We start from the raw sequence: 13,892 nt of genomic DNA on the forward strand, positions 1-13,892 counted from the left end.
ACCATGGCCTTTTTTGCCTTTACCTCCCTTCCCACCTAATTTGCTCACATTGTATATAGACTTGTTTTTTTTACTGTATTATTGACTGTATGTTTGTTTTACTCCATGTGTAACTCTGTGTCGTTGTATGTGTCGAACTGCTTTGCTTTATCTTGGCCAGGTCGCAATTGTAAATGAGAACTTGTTCTCAACTTGCTTACCTGGTTAAATAAAGGTGAAAATAAATAAATAAATAAATAAATAAAAATGCCCAAACAGTTCCATTTTTGTTTCATCAGACCAGAGGACATTTCTCCAAAAAGTATGAGCTTGTCCCCATGTGCAGTTGTGAACTGTAGTCTGGCTTTTTAATGGTGGTTTTGGAGCAGTGGCTTCTTCCTTGCTGAGCGGCCTTTCAGATTATGTCGATATAGGACTCATTTTTACTGTGGATATAGATACTTTTGTACCCGTTTCCTCCAGCATCTTCACAAGGTCCTTTGCTGTTGTTCTGGGATTGATTAGGACTTTTCTCACCAAAGTACGTTCATCTCTAGGAGACAGAATGCGTCTCCTTCCTGAGCGGTATGACGGCTGCGTGGTCCCATGGTGCTTATACTTGCGTACGCATTTGGAAATTGCTCCCAAGGCTGAACCAGACTTGTGGAGGGCCACCATTTTTTTCCTGAGGTCTTGGCTGATTTCTTTTGATTTTCCCATGATGTCAAGCAAAGAGGCACAGAGTTTGAAGGTAGGCCTTTAAATACATCCACAGGTACACCTCCAATTGACTCAAAAATGGACTCAAATGATGTCAATTAGCCTATCAGAAGCTTTTAAAGCCATGACATAATTTTCTGGAATTTTCCAAGCTGTTTAAAGGCACAGTCAACTCAGTGTATGTAAACTTCTGACCCACTGGAATTGTGATACAGTGAATTATAAGTGAAATAATCTGTCAGTAAACAATTGTTGGAAAAATGACTTGTGTCATGCACAAAGTAGATGTCCTAACAGACTTGCCAAAACTATAGTTTGTTAACAAGACATTTGTGGAGTGGTTGAAAAACGAGTTTGAATGACTCCAACCTAAGTGTATGTAAACTTTTGACATCAACCGTACATAAAGCATAGAGTAGTATGGCTGTCTCTTACTCTTCTCCTCCTCATAGGATCCTCCAGAGCTGCTGCTGTAACGAGACTCCAGGCGGTGGTGCTGACGGTTCAGGTTGCTGTTCAGACCGCTGTAGATGTCCAGATGGGTGGAACTGCAGACAACAGAGAGACAGCTGTAGTCTTACTGGGAGTGTCTCGGGGTGTGTGTGTGTGTGTGTGATCTCATACCAGTCATCCATGTTGGAGTCTTTATTCTTGCTGCTGTCATGGTGAGCGTCGGTTCCTGGCACCATGGTGTTACTGCTGGAGTTGGTTCCTGTGGACAGAGATGGGGATAGACATCTAGAAACTATGACAACACGGTTCATGAGGTCATTATGACAGTCCTTCATACAGTCCAACAGTCCAGGAGGGAGCAGACGGGAGAATATGTAACATAGAAACATCAAGCATCTGTGTTTCATATACCAGGACAGTGGGGCTATAACGTAGAGGGACACGTATAGAAGACCGTGTGATTATATACCTGCTGAGGGGACGGAGGGGATCTTGTAGCTAGAGGTGATGCGGTAGTAGGGAGGGTTGTCCATGTGAGTGACAGCAGAGCTCACTGGGTCTGTCAGGTCCAGCTCACACATCAGCTCCTCCAGCAGCTGCATAGTCTTATCCCTGCCCAGGTACACCACCACCCGCTTCACCTGACGACACACACGTTTTAACAAACATTTAAGATGACCGAATATGGGAGGTGTGAGGGAGAGAGGACACTGTGTTTAAACTGGACTTACATAGGGCAAGAGGCTGGGCTCACTGTTGACCCCTGACATGCTGATGAGGAAGTGCAGGATGATCTTCAGGTTCTTTGGCCAGCTGTCGGCCAGCGTGGTCCACACGTTCTCTATCTCTGACCACGCAAACTCATCCCCGTACTGTATACACAAGCGAAACACAGTTCAAACAAACACTATCATTTATCAGCAGCAGACAACGTAATGCCTGTGTGTGGTCAGGTCACGGTCATACCTTGGCAGTCATGAACATGAGGTTGTTGAGCACCATGGTGGTGGCATGTGGGGAGCCCCAGCCCTCCCCTCTGAGCCAGCGCCGGCTGTTGACCATCATCATGTCGCGCTCGTGGGCCTCCTCCTCCTCCTCACAGACTGGGGGTTCCTGTCGCCGTGGCGACGGCTTGAAGTCCACCAGCTCCACGTTGTTCATCCAGGGCAGGAGGTAGTGCAGCATCACCTGGCGACCACCAGGGTGTGCTGTCTGGATACGCTGGCTCACCTCTGGGGAAGGAAACGGCACAGTCGCCACACCGATAAGACTCAAATCTACGTGTCAAACGCCAAAGCTACGCATCTCGAATGACCGGCCATTTCCTTTTAAAGAGCACTACATTAACCAGGGTGTCCTTTGAGACAGAAGAGTGTAGGATGGTGTGTGATGTAACGGTGCAGACCTGAGAAGATGGGAAGGGTGAGCTCTGGGTATGTCCTGGCCAGCTCCTCAGACAGCTGGTAGTAGGAGACAGAGTAGAGGTGTGGCAGTGGGGAGGGAGGGCTAAGGATCCCATCTGTTCTCTGGATCTCCAGTTTGTGAGCGTAACGGAAGAGCTTGGGCTCCAAGATCTGGGGAACAGAACACGCACAGAAAAATCCCATTATGTACATGTAAAAAATACTGGATTTTTCCCAAATAGAGCCAGTATGTGGCCTGGATGGTGTCAAACCAACCTGCAGCAGCTGCATGGCCACCTCATAGATATCTCTGGATGAATCAGCAGACTTGAACAGGATCAGATTCAGCAGCACCACAGTGTCAAACTGGTAATCCCTGTAGACCATACGATATCAATCATATTAACACATTATGGATTACAGAGTTAATACACAGAAACACACACACACTATAAAATGGCCGACATGCCTGTTGTGAAAGACGTTGGCGATGGCCCTGAAGCAGCCGGCAGCCACGCGGCGTGAGCCAGTGTAACAGCGGTCCACAGCCCAGAACATCAGGTTACTCTGGTCTGGGTTCAGCTCCAACAGCAGCATCACCGCCTCACAGCCCAACTGGTGCACCTGCAGGGTCACACACAGAGAAACAGACTATCAGAGGGACCATCAGCACAAGCCCTCCATATACACTCACCGCTGCACCTCAAGAGTCAAGCTATTTCCTTCCCTTCATCCGTACCACTCAAAGTAATTGAACCCGTGAAAGTTTAGCCTTATCCTGTTTGGCGTCATATCAGTGCCGATGACGGACAGCTGGTGGTAATCAAGGAATAGTTTAAGCCCAGCAGTGAGGCTGTAGTGCAGAAGGGCTCTTCTCTTACCTTCCTGTCCTGAGAGTCCAGGATGTTGTCCAGCCACTTGTAGAGATAACCGTCAGAGGAGAGGCCAACGTTATCAGCCACTGGACCACAGCACAACACTGCCGACATGGCCTGCAGACACGCAGTAGACAAACATTTACCCCGTCATGACGTGTTTACAGAGTGGGATCTCAGTGATAGTCTTGCGTGTGAACAGCTGCTTGTACCTTGAGAGCACAGTACTGGTGTCGGTTGATCTGCATGTTGCGGTCGCTGTACCGGTCCAGTGGGGTGAACATGATGCTGAAGGGACCCGCCCAGTGGCTGAACAACATGAACAGACTGTGTCTCAGAGACTGCTGGGGGAAGATGGTCCGCCTCTGGTGCACTGGTGGGAATACGCAGATGTCAAATAGCCACTCACAAAACACACATATACAACATTTGACACTTTATAGTGTGTGTGTGTGTGTAGTACCTGGGACGTTCTGAATGATGTTAGCCACCAGAGCGCTGAAGTGACAGCGGATGTCCTTCAGTGTGTCTGTGTCTTTGTCGTTCTCAGCCTCCAGCAACTGTCTCGTCAGATCCACATACTCCAACAGTGTCGAGTTCAGAGAGTGACTCTCCCCGTCCAGACCGCCACTCCCACTTCACACACACAGGGGGTACAGTACAGGGGTCAGTGGAGTCAAAAGATGGACGGTCCATGATTCTATAACTACGTGTGTATTTATATGTAATGGTTCTGTTCTGGCTTCCACTCACGTCTGACTGACGACGCCAGCGTCGGCCAGCAGCTCAAAGATCCGGACCAGCTGGACCCTCAGGATGTCGCGACGCCTACGTCGCTTCATGTTCTGCAACAAGATGAGCAGAGCCAGTACTGAGTAGGTAGTACAGTGTTATGTTAGATACATGGAGATGTGAGGGTCAGTGAGCTGCACCCACCTCAGGTCTCCTCTCCAGAGCCTCCTTAATGATGGGGTTCAGTTCCTCTATCAGATCTCTGGAAGACGGAATAGAAGTAAGGAAAACTACCGTGAAAACGCTTGTACAAACTCACTCACTACATTCTGTGCCTACTAACCAAATAATGCACACACTACTATATATTCAAACATGAAAATTCCAACACAGGCAACTGAAACATGACTGTCAGCCACAGGTCGACGTACAGGGTGGCTCCCTCACCTGAAGGCCACGGGGTTGGTCCTGCCAAGCCCCAGGACGAGTGACTCTGTGATGTCCATGCTCTCAGAGCGCATCATCGGAACAACGTGTTTGAACAGGGATGAGGGGGACGGAGTGCCAATAATCTGGACACGCACAAAGATCAGAAATCAATATGAAAAGTAATGATTTTTCAATATCTCACTAAAAGGATAGAGATGGCGTTTTCTCAACTTGGAATAGGCATTATCACACTGACAGCACTCAAGTAAAACGTATAGAGAAAAAAAAATGGATAGGTCATGCCCTCTGACCTTAGAGTCGTAGCTGTAGCCACTGTCCGGCGTGGACGCCAGCGTCTCAGGCGGGGAGCAGCGGACGGAGCCAGAGGTGGAGGAGGAGTTGGGGGAGGAAGTGGCGGAGCTACAACAGAGGATCAGGTAGTTCCTCCACAGCCCCACGTACGAGTCACTACTGCTGCTCAGGCTGTTCAGCTTCTTAGCATTTATAGGGCTGCTGCAGGGGCAGAGGACAAAGGTCAAATATTAATAACAGGCAGGTGGTGTATATATATATATATATTTGTTGTTGCTGGGATTGGTTGGAATTGCAAGTCCTCTTTTTGTACTCCGCTGATAGGTAAGTTTAATATGATAATATTGCTACGCTTTGAGTGCTTTACGTGGAAATAGTGAGGTGATTGGTCAAATCTGCAAGCCATTGCATAATATGCAGCGAAAACGCAGAATCTTGGAATCCTGGAGGGACTGATTTACAATATTACTGAAATCTCTCTGTGTCACAGACATACAACACAGTAAAAAGACAGGCGCCAACTCTCCTCCTCACGGGGCTCACATACGTATACAGCTGAGGGATCTATTAGGATGAAGCCATCCACAGCCCCGCGCAGAGTCTCCAGTGACGGCGTAGACCGTATGGACACCGTACACGAGACAGGGTGACGTCATTCAGCCCTCTAGTGCGCGGACTGCAACACCATCAATTCTAAGTGGCTTTTTAAAACCTCAAATGTAAATGTGTACATGCACCCAAGACAACAACATTGACAAGAGTAAAGGCCTGGAGAGACATACTTGATGTCCACTTGCGGAGAGAGCAGCTGCAGGCGCGTGTAGGCGAACATCCCGGCGTAGTTGAGTGCGGTGGGGCAGTGCTTGGGCAGGTGCTCCTGGCGCAGGTAGCTGGACAGGCTGATGACCCAGGGATCCTGGCCCTGCGTCACGTGGGCAAACACCCAGATGTGCGACGGGCTGACCACGTCAAACTGGTGGCTGATGGGAGACGAGTTCCACTCTGCCAGCGTCTGCAGGTCGATACCGCTGGGACAATATAGCAGGTTGGTCTGCAGGGGAGAGGAGAGGATGAGGGTCAGGGTGTATGTACCATGTGGTGCTGCTGCCATGTTGTTGTCATGTGTTGCTACCATGTTGCGTTGCTGCCATGCGTTGTCCTAGGTCTCTCTTTACGTAGTCTCTTGTCGTGATGTGTGTTTTGTCCTACATTATTATTTTGAATCCCAGCCCCCGTAGGTGGCCTTTTGCCTCTTGGTAGGCAGTCATTGTAAATAAGAATTTGTTCTTAATTGACTTGCCTAGTTAAATCAAAATCATGTGTGTATTACACAACAGCTTTGCAATTCGTACCTGGTCAGCTCCTGTGAGATGGATGAAGCTCTCCAGCACAGACGCACTTAGCCTGTCCATCACATCTATGGCCAACTCCTCATCTCCCTGAAAAAGACAGGCAGAAACAGTGAATGTGAGTCTCTTGCATCTTAACTGAGGTTACTTTAACAACAATGCATCTCATTATTTTCACAACCCCATCTCAGTCTGAGTTGGTAGTTACCTTGGCGATGCCCAGAGCGGTGTGCAGGGCTCGGACCTCTTTGAGGATATTAACAGCCAGCCTGCGCGTGGCGGGGCGGCAGCTGCACAGAACCACCAGTGCCAGGCCCTCCGCCACATGCAGCACCCCCCACAGAGGAGAGCGCTCCAGGGGCAGAGATGGCCTACTTCCAGGGCCCTGCTGGAGCACACACAGACAGGGTTACTTTATCACACAAACCCAATTCAAAATACACAATATAAACTGGGTGGTTCGAGCCCTGAATGCTGATTGGCTAACAGCCATGATATATCAGACTGTAAACCACTGGTATGACAAAACATTATTTTTACTGCTCTAATTACATTGGTAACCAGTTTATAATAGTAATAAGGCACCTCGGGGGTTTGTGATATGTGGCCATGGCTAAGGAATGTCCGCGTTGCGTTGTGCCTAAGAACAGCCTGTAGCCGTGATATATTGGCCATATACCACACCCTCTCTGGCATTATTGCTTAAATAATCCTACTACTACAGTACAGAGCAAGAAGTTTGAGCCGCTGTCCTTTTACGGCATTACGCACATGTAAAACACACAGCGTTTGACCACAACCGGACAAAATAAGAGCTATCCACTCTCCACCCACCTGTGCCTCGTGGGTCTTGTTGCTGGTCTGGACGGCCTGCCTCCACTGGCTGATGAGCTGCAGCAGCATCTTGACGGCGTTGTCCAGCAGCGTGGGGTGGACATCGGTGACCTCGCGCACCACGAAGTAGACGAAGCCAGAGAGCACGTCCTCCCTCCACTCTGGGAAGTCCAGCATCAGGGCCTGCAGGGTGGTGAAGGCCAGGCCGCGCAGCTCCTCGTCCATGTGGATGGTCAGCCTGGAGAGAGGACAGGATGCATGGGTCAGACAGAGGTCAAAACGGAATCACAAACAGAGCTTTTGAAGGCACAGCGTTTGCAAAATAAAAATCCCCATTGCTCTGTTCATCAATTAGTCCCAGACAGAGGTGGCGCATGCAAAGAAGTGGGGTCCTTTACTTAGCCAGCAGCTCGATCAGGTCCTGTCTGCTCATGCCGTCCGGGATCAGCCTGGGGATGGCCGCCACACACGTACGGAACAGATCGATCTTTGGCTTCCTCTCCCCCCTGCAACATAACACACACACGTAAAGGACACACACATAGAAAAAAAAAAACACACGTTATGGGCCACATGTTTTAAGTCAGAGAGGCCCTTACGTAATCATGTCCTCAGGCTCCTTATTGGACATCTGGACGTTGGTCATGCTCATGGAGCGCCCCACCTCCTTGTCCAGGTGACGCAGGATGTTGTCCAGGGCCTTTCTCACCGCTGGGTAGTACAGCGACATGCCTACAAACACACAGTCTTTACTCTGACACTGTACACAAACTTAACCTAAAAATGACCCACTCCCATAAGATTATTTGTTTGAGAAATGTATATTCGGCAGGGACAGTGTACAATGATCAACATTTCAGGTTCAACATCAATGTCAAATTGCCGGAGTTAGGAAGAAAGCTAATTTCGGTCCATAGTCCCCGAGTCATAGCCGAGTCACACTGTCCTGTAGTGACCAGGGTGGAGCTCAGAGATGTTGACCTACCGATGACCTTGGCCTCCTCGTCAGTGAGGGTGGTGGCAAGGAAGATCTTTTTGACCCGCAGAGTGTTTCCTGAGGGCATGATGACCCCTGTGGTGGGCATGGGCGGCTCCCCGTCCTTCTGCTGCAGACTGTCAGCTATCACCAGGAAGGCCCTCAGGCCAATATTCATCCTCTGAGAGAGAGAGGGAGAAAGGAACAGTCAGAGATTGAAGAGTATAATCACAGCGAGTATGATTGGAAAATGACTGTCGTCTCTCGGCCATCTCTTACCTCTGGATTGATGGTGAAGGTCTTGTGAGATTTCCCCACACACAGGAGGTCATAAATTATCTCCTTCATAGCAAAGTCAAGCCTTTCCTGTGAAATGAGCCACGAAAGACCAATAATCACTAATCACAGATCACAGATAACATTCAAGCCATTAGCAGAATTATACAGGAAGAACTGCTCCACCATGACCTCATAAGACAAACCTGAGCTATGAACTGGATGATCTTGACAAAGATGTTGAGGGGCGTGTCCCTCGGCACCACACTACGGGAACCTTTGGGGAAAAGTGCTGAAACGATGCTGAGCAGCCGGCTGCAGGGAAACAGGACAGGATTAAAGGGATTGTTCAACTGGAGATGTTCACCAAGGAGACTGTAGACTAGACCAGTTCTGAGTGTAGATGCGATTCTAGTTCTGCTTCTGCAGAAGGAGTGGGCATTTATTTGTTGTAATATGGTGATTTAGGTGCTGGTCTGGGTGACTTTTATTTGATAGTGTCTGTTCACACAGAGATAGCGTGGTCATGGGCCAACAGGGTGAGTGTGTGGGCCCTGACCCGTCTCAGTCTCTGGGCCGGGCTGGTACTAACCTCTGCGTGACGGTGTTGCTCTCACACTTGATCCTGATGATGTAGACCCACAGCAGTCTGTAGAGGGACTCCAGCGCCACACGGGACATTTTGGGGTCTTTGTTCTAATTTTTTTTTTTTAAAAAGGGACAGAGAGGGAACATTTAGAACAACTTCCTCCTCCGGGAAGTCCGGTGTGGAGCACAAATCATCCCTTTGACCTACTGTACTGAATGAGACAATTTATACGGCGTGTTTCATGTCTCATTGAGAGTAAAATGTTTCGAGATGCCCCAGTGATGGATATGACTCGCGGCAAGTCGTATCTGTGATTTGAGAACGAGGTCCGCCTTCAGATCTAACGGCCTGTCCGATTCATACATCCGTCACACACCAATTACATTTAGGAATCATCTTATATAAAAACGACCGACGTACGAGATTCTTGAAAAGATTTCAGCTTGTCGTAAAAGAAGCCTGTGCCAGAGTGAGCCCGTCTATATATAGATGTAGAACAGCGTGTTATGCTAGCGGTAGTTTCTGATGTTCCGAACCCCGGGGAATGTTTGTACGGCTGAGCGTTCACAAGAACAAAACGGTGAGTAAAAACGCAGTGCTGCCAAATCAAACCCAGGCACGCAACATACCCTCCTCCAACATCAACACAACGGACAACCATACAAAGGATTCTTTCAAGGGTACCAAAATGACCTTTCCAACCCTTCAGTGGGCCATGGAGCTGCAAGGGTGCTTCACACAGCCGCACGGCAACGCCACAGAGATAATAGAGTTGGGTGTAATGAGAGACAGCCTCTCACAAACGCTAATAGAACAAACAAAATGATGCAGGACCCTACGGGTCTCCTAACCGAGACTACAAAATCCATCTGGTTAGTCCTCAGATCTACCAACAACCCCTTCCAGGTAACTGGCTTCGTAAACACCCCTCAAAGAGTAAGGTAGGTCTCTGAGAATGGGTTAGCGACACATTGGTATGATGCAGTCCGCTCGATTGACGTCACCAGGATGATGCTCTAACCACTACTATACATAGAAAACAGCAAAGCCATAAACCACTGATGAAGTCAAAGCAATCATTGCATTTCAAACAATTTGCGATTAAGAGCCAAGTGTCCAACCACTATTTTCTGTGTAATCTTTTCTCTCAGTAAGTTCCACTTTAAGAGGACTATCAGTGTCCAGCGCATTGTTGCCCCCGGCTAAGGAGGTGCATCTCCTCTGTCCTCCAGAGGTTCAGGACAGGGTCAGGTGACCTGTCGGAGGGGGGTGGGGGGGGGGTGGGGGTCATGCCACCAGACAAACTCACCTGCAGTGTCTCAATCTGCTTTCGGATGCTGTTGTTAGATGGTATCTGGAGCGAGTGAAAATGTGAGCCAAAACGACAGGAGACATGGCGTGTGAGGATGAGGGGGGGGAGACATGCAGGTTAGAAAGAGAACTGAGCAAAATATAATAGAAACACAAAAATGAGAAGTTTGACTAAAAACCCTCACTACCAACTAACTGCCTCCTATCGACTTGAGTCAGTCTCATATTAGACACAGAAGTGAGATGCAAAGTATGAAATGCAAAAGCAGTAATATGTCAAAACACAAATATCCATCAATATAGTCGTATAGAAAGAGTGCAATGATACACTATAGACAATATTACATTGTTTTGACATGTGGCATGATCTTATATTCCATACTTTGTGAAAGTGAAGAGATGAAAGATGTGCAATAGATGGCAAATCAAATTGACAGGGAAGAGAACACACACACAAAGCAGGGGTGAACAAGGTGTGGACAGATGGCGTGAGGAGAGGGACAGTGAACGGACACCAAGTAGGAAAAAATCTGATTTTGATTCTTGCTCTCCAAAACAAGGTAAGGCACTAAACTGAATCAAATCGGAATCAGCATTTGATCTGGAGTGATGTGAGAACAAGGACAGGGTTAGAATGGCCCAGTGGACAATAGGAGCTAAATCACTCATTCCCAAACAAATCTCCACCAGAGACTCGAGGTTCCGCCACAAAAACAAGGGAGATGAGTCCATTTAGTGCTGATGTAATCTAAAATCACCAGGTTCAGTAAAACTACGCGATCAAAGAGAATCTAATCTTTCACAGGATATCAAAAGCAACTGAATCACCACCTGACTGTGATTATAGAGAGTCAGTTCAACATCAGAGTCATCAGGAGCAAAGGGAATTAAAGCACGTGTCCACCATGGAATCAGAGGGAATGAATCGCCACAAGGGAATCTATTCAGAGTTGAGAAGCGAGGAGACAGTCACACAACACAGTCAAATCTGGGCTGGATTGGCTTGAGGTACGGTACAGGAGAGGAGCACAATTGATTGGCTTGATTGGTTTGGAAGGGGTTGTCGGACAGGGTAGGAGGAAGATATGATTATTAAGGCACACCCTTCAACCCCAAAACACCTCAGATCCATTTCTGATGTGTGGGGGATGGCTAATATCTAACTATGACAATTAACAACTTACCTGGGCTAAAGAACATTCTGCTAGAGAATAAGGTTTCGGTCATGGTAACAGTAACACATGACAGAACTCGGTACGCAACAAACATTTGAGGTTCATAGCACGTAATACAGCTAAAGGGAGATTAATCCATTTTCATTTTAGTCTTTAGAAAATAACACTCAATGACATGTCCCAGTGAACTTCAAAAATTAGGGAAGCCGCAGTCTTTAAAGATAAAACAGAAAGCGTCCTATTCAAATGTGAAATTGGCATGGACGTTTGCATTTCTTTTCAGAGTCCTTTATAGGCCAGTAACTCTGTCAGGTACATGCTTGAGCTGATTGTGTCGTTTACCTTCAGGTGCGAGAGGCAGTTTGTGAGGAAGATGTGCCAGTTATTGAGGAAGAACTGCTTCTGACTGACACACAGCAGGCACGTCACCAGAGGATACAGAGCCTGAAAGAGAGTGAGGGAATGGGGAAAGTAGAGGGGGGGGAATGGGGGGAATGGGAAAAGTAGAGGGGGAATGGGGAAAGTAGAGGGGGAATGGGAAAAGTAGAGGGGGAATGGGGAAAGTAGAGGGGGAATGGGGAAAGTAGAGGGGGAATGGGAAAAGTAGAGGGGGAATGGGGAAAGTGAGGGGGGAATGGGGAAAGTGGAGGAGGGGGAATGGGGAAAGTGGAGGAGGGGAATGGGGAAAGTAGAGGGGGGGAATGGGAAAGTGAGGGAGGGAATGGGGAAAGTGGAGGAGGGGAATGGGGAAAGTGGAGGAGGGAATGGGGAAAGTAGAGGGGGGAATGGGGAAAGTAGAGGGGGAATGGGAAAAGTAGAGGGAGGGAATGGGGAAAGTAGAGGGGGAATGGGAAAAGTAGAGGGAGGGAATGGGGAAAGTAGAGGGAGGGAATGGGGAAAGTAGAGGGAGGGAATGGGGAAAGTAGAGGGAGGGAATGGGGAAAGTAGAGGGAGGGAATGGGGAAAGTAGAGGAGGGGAATGGGGAAAGTAGGGGGGAATGGGGAAAGTGAGGAGGGGAATGGGGAAAGTGAGGGGATGGGGAAAGAGAGGGAGACAAAAGTTAAGTTGACGTAATAAAAAAAGAGAGGGAAAAGAGACGGGAGAGAGGAGTGGGAGGGAAGAGTTGACGTTACCAAAGAGTGCTTCTTCCTGGAGCTAAGGTCAAAGGTTGTCTGGTAGAGCATCTCCACAAAGTTCTTGAGGCATGGCACGTTGACTTCATTCTTCACCGCCTGCAGAGAGGGAGAAAGGAGTCACCACAGCTCATTCAATTAATACGTGCAACCAAAATGGTAACCTATTCCCTTTATAGTCGCCACTATGGCCTATTTATTGCCTTACCTCCCTTATCCTACCTCATTTGCACACACTGTGTATAGACTTTTTCTATTGTATTATTGACTGAATGTTTGTTTACTCCATGTGTAACTCTGTGCGGTTGTTTGTGTTGCCATGCTTTGCTTTATCTTGGCCAGGTCGCAGTTGCAAATGAGAACTTGTTCTCAACTGGCCTACCTGGTTAAATAAAAGGTGATTTTTAAATTGTATTCTGCACTACTTTTCACCAGGGCCCACACTTAGGGAATAGTGTGCAATTTCAGATGCAGCCAATGACATTACAGCCAATCTAATGTGCTTTCTATGGTAACTAACACAGTGGAATCTATCTGTGGAATGTGGGATTTTCCCATGTTTTGTATTATGTTGTCTGGTTGGTACTCACAGCAGCAACAGGGATGAGGATCTCAACAAAGAGGCCAGCCAATGCATGCTTTATGTCCTTATCCTTCACCTCCAGGAAATACTGGGCACACTCCTGAGGAACACACAGAGCCATACCAACATGGATGAGGACAAACAGTGTGACAGATCCACAAACCCATTAGACACATAAAACCAAGACATTGCAACGGATTCTCGCATATGGGCAGAATCAAAATGTATATATAAAGCCCTTACATCAGCTGATGTCACAAAGTGCTGTACAGAAACCGAGCCTAAAACCCCCAAATCTCTGCATATTACCCAACATGTTCCATTAACACGCTGAAAAAAAAAAAAATCAGGGCTTGTTTCGAGAGGAGCATATTGAGCAAGATTTTTTCTGCCGTATTGAGCTTAACGACAAGGCATTGCTCCGTTCAGTGCTCTTGGCTGGGCCTACAACGCACACACTCCTCTTGGCACAATGATCTGCTATCTGATCGTTACTCTGGCTTTATGAGGCTCTGCTACCGAGAGCTGCTGAGTCCCAACAAAAGGGCTGCAGTAAAACCTCTAATGGGTGTACAGTGGTTCCGCTGAGAGCCATCAGTCGAGCATATGGAGCCACTCGGACACAATCAGACATACTGTACCGTACAGCCTGGGCATCCAGTAGATTAGATATACGCCTGTTGCTTGGACACCTCATGGTTGAATTCACCAAAATCGGAAGTTTTGAAACCGGGAAGGAATGCCTGAACTTGTCCAATGAGG

The 13,892-nt window shown here is 47.9% G+C and overlaps 1 protein-coding gene across 1 annotated transcript in view; it reads right to left on the reverse strand.

Moving 5' to 3' along the window:
* The window catches only part of LOC115145108 (protein furry homolog-like), a 74,585-nt gene that overhangs the window by 26,361 nt on the left and 34,332 nt on the right, over nucleotides 1-13,892 (reverse strand). Inside the window, 29 exon segments of the mRNA XM_065003129.1 lie at nucleotides 1,135-1,247; nucleotides 1,324-1,411; nucleotides 1,622-1,793; nucleotides 1,884-2,024; nucleotides 2,119-2,384; nucleotides 2,558-2,726; nucleotides 2,832-2,931; nucleotides 3,025-3,179; nucleotides 3,437-3,547; nucleotides 3,643-3,803; nucleotides 3,894-4,066; nucleotides 4,184-4,275; nucleotides 4,367-4,424; nucleotides 4,610-4,734; nucleotides 4,903-5,104; nucleotides 5,686-5,954; nucleotides 6,256-6,342; nucleotides 6,461-6,640; nucleotides 7,087-7,324; nucleotides 7,485-7,592; nucleotides 7,686-7,818; nucleotides 8,072-8,243; nucleotides 8,342-8,428; nucleotides 8,545-8,653; nucleotides 8,931-9,034; nucleotides 10,237-10,281; nucleotides 11,756-11,857; nucleotides 12,548-12,646; nucleotides 13,138-13,230. Coding sequence (XP_064859201.1) covers nucleotides 1,135-1,247; nucleotides 1,324-1,411; nucleotides 1,622-1,793; nucleotides 1,884-2,024; nucleotides 2,119-2,384; nucleotides 2,558-2,726; nucleotides 2,832-2,931; nucleotides 3,025-3,179; nucleotides 3,437-3,547; nucleotides 3,643-3,803; nucleotides 3,894-4,066; nucleotides 4,184-4,275; nucleotides 4,367-4,424; nucleotides 4,610-4,734; nucleotides 4,903-5,104; nucleotides 5,686-5,954; nucleotides 6,256-6,342; nucleotides 6,461-6,640; nucleotides 7,087-7,324; nucleotides 7,485-7,592; nucleotides 7,686-7,818; nucleotides 8,072-8,243; nucleotides 8,342-8,428; nucleotides 8,545-8,653; nucleotides 8,931-9,034; nucleotides 10,237-10,281; nucleotides 11,756-11,857; nucleotides 12,548-12,646; nucleotides 13,138-13,230 — 3,952 coding nt within the window.

Source organism: Oncorhynchus nerka, linkage group LG17 (genome assembly GCF_034236695.1).
Source record: "Oncorhynchus nerka isolate Pitt River linkage group LG17, Oner_Uvic_2.0, whole genome shotgun sequence".
NCBI classification, from domain to species: domain Eukaryota; kingdom Metazoa; phylum Chordata; class Actinopteri; order Salmoniformes; family Salmonidae; genus Oncorhynchus; species Oncorhynchus nerka.